This window comes from Babylonia areolata, chromosome 4 (assembly GCF_041734735.1).
Source record: "Babylonia areolata isolate BAREFJ2019XMU chromosome 4, ASM4173473v1, whole genome shotgun sequence".
Taxonomy (NCBI): Eukaryota; Metazoa; Mollusca; class Gastropoda; order Neogastropoda; family Buccinidae; genus Babylonia; species Babylonia areolata.
Window position 1 is genome coordinate 29,408,064 of NC_134879.1, and position 1,872 is coordinate 29,409,935.

The 1,872-nt window shown below is 39.0% G+C and overlaps 1 protein-coding gene across 1 annotated transcript in view; it reads left to right on the plus strand.

The window, feature by feature from the left end:
- The first annotated feature begins 826 nt into the window (after nt 1–826).
- The window catches only part of LOC143281033 (radial spoke head protein 4 homolog A-like), a 19,433-nt gene continuing 18,387 nt past the window's right edge, over nt 827–1,872 (plus strand). Inside the window, exons 1-2 of the mRNA XM_076585935.1 lie at nt 827–1,082; nt 1,819–1,872. The exon at nt 1,819–1,872 is cut by the window's right edge and continues 136 nt beyond it. Coding sequence (XP_076442050.1) covers nt 961–1,082; nt 1,819–1,872 — 176 coding nt within the window. The 5' untranslated portion in view covers nt 827–960. The remainder of the gene's footprint in view (nt 1,083–1,818) is intronic.

Genomic DNA, 1,872 nt, shown 5'->3' on the forward strand with positions numbered 1-1,872 from the left:
GTTTATTTGTAAAGGAATTTTACAGAACACTCAGTCGACTGTGAGGCGATGTGAAGGAGACAAGTATTCAAAATGAAACAAGCTACATATACCTTTTCTTGTTAAAATGACATTTGTCTTTGACCACCTTTCGCTAAAATGACTGAGTTTGTGTTTGTGCTCAAATTTATTATTATAACTATTTTTTCATTGTCCCATGATTGGATATAAATAAGATCTGCATTCATTAACAGAATATATTCTGAACAGTACATTTAGCAGAAACAATGCATGAGTAGTATGAATCTTTTATTTTTATCATCATCATTACCAGCAGCCATTTCGTTTCTAAACAGACGTTTTCTTCAGTTTGATCGCACGGCACATATACGCAGGTGCGTATTCTACAATACAATACACTTTATATATACACTTTTTTCTAATCTTATTTTCTAAGAACAAGCATGTCATGCTGTCTCTGGCTGAGTCAAGATTGAGGATCAGCAAGGGAAACAACTATAGCCTGTATTATATCCAGTGAATCTCAACTTGCTGCTCTCCCTTTGACTGGGAAGCTGTTCTCCTTTCGGTCTCTTCGAAACCCTGGTCGGACTGCGGGTAGTTAAGCAGTTCAGATGAAAGTTTGTTAAGTAAAATGAAACAAATATTCATAAACAAACAACGAGTAATTAGCGAGGATGTGGAGAAACAACCCCTTTTGTTAAGGGGAAGAAGAAGAAAAAAAAAAGTGCCCGACTGTATAAAACGTCATCAAAATTTGTGGCGGAAGTGACGCAAGGGTACTTCCCGCCACTGTTTATCATAGCAACTACTTGCCTTGGAAACGGTGCTGAGTTGTTTCCTGTCAGGGTCGAAGCCATCTCTCCCAGGCTCGTGGACACCAATTTCGCCCTTGCTGAGGCATCGAGATCCATTTTTGTGTCGATCTGCTAGGGTGAAGTACCTTTTTAAATCATCATCATGGCTGATTCTAAGCCGGGAACACCGGCGGCCTCGGCGCAAGACTTGGGAGGAAAAGAGCAAGACTTTTTGAAAGCCAAGTCTTACCTCCTGACTGCAAGCACAAACACCGGGGTCAACTTGTGAGTATTGGCACTTTGCTTGTCGAGATATTGCTGCTTGCTTTCTTCACTATCTTTTTCTCCCCTTCAGTTCATTGCTTAAAATGATTTGTGAAATATTGTACTTTGTGGTATATTTTCCGTTTCGTAGTGGATTTATTATTCAGACGAAACAATTTGTGTGTGGCGATGAGGAAGAGTTACGTCCCATTAAGTTGCCATGGAAAAAAATAGCATTGATTGACAGCTTGAAACACAAACCTGGGCCTTATGCAGTATCTAAATTGAAACCTTCCTTGAACATGAAATCCCAAACACCAAGATTAGCCTGAATTCAGAACAAAATCCTTTCCATTTTGATACATGAAGTAACCCAGTCACTGGAATGAGTTTCCCCCGGTTGCTAGAGAGAAGTTTAGAGTGAATGCAGCCTGGTTGTTGGTGTGGAATGGTGCTAAAAGATACTATCAGAACAAACACAAAAGCAGGGAAGATATTATTTGATTTTTGGTGGTCTTCATCAACACTTAAAAACTTTAGACAATAGATAACATTTGAAAATGAATCGAGATATTTTCAACAGAAACCTTGCCGGCATGCCATCAGCTTTATGTAAACTGATACACTAAGATAATTTTTGCTGTTCTTTCTATGTTGTGTTTTATGAAACAGGAGAACGTTCTAATTCTATCAGTTGTTTCGAGTAATTATTTAATCATATGTGTGTGTGTGTGTGTGTGTGTGTGTGTGTTTACAGGTATGATCACTTGTCCATGGTCCTGACCCGAGTGCTTGATGAGCGACCAGATAA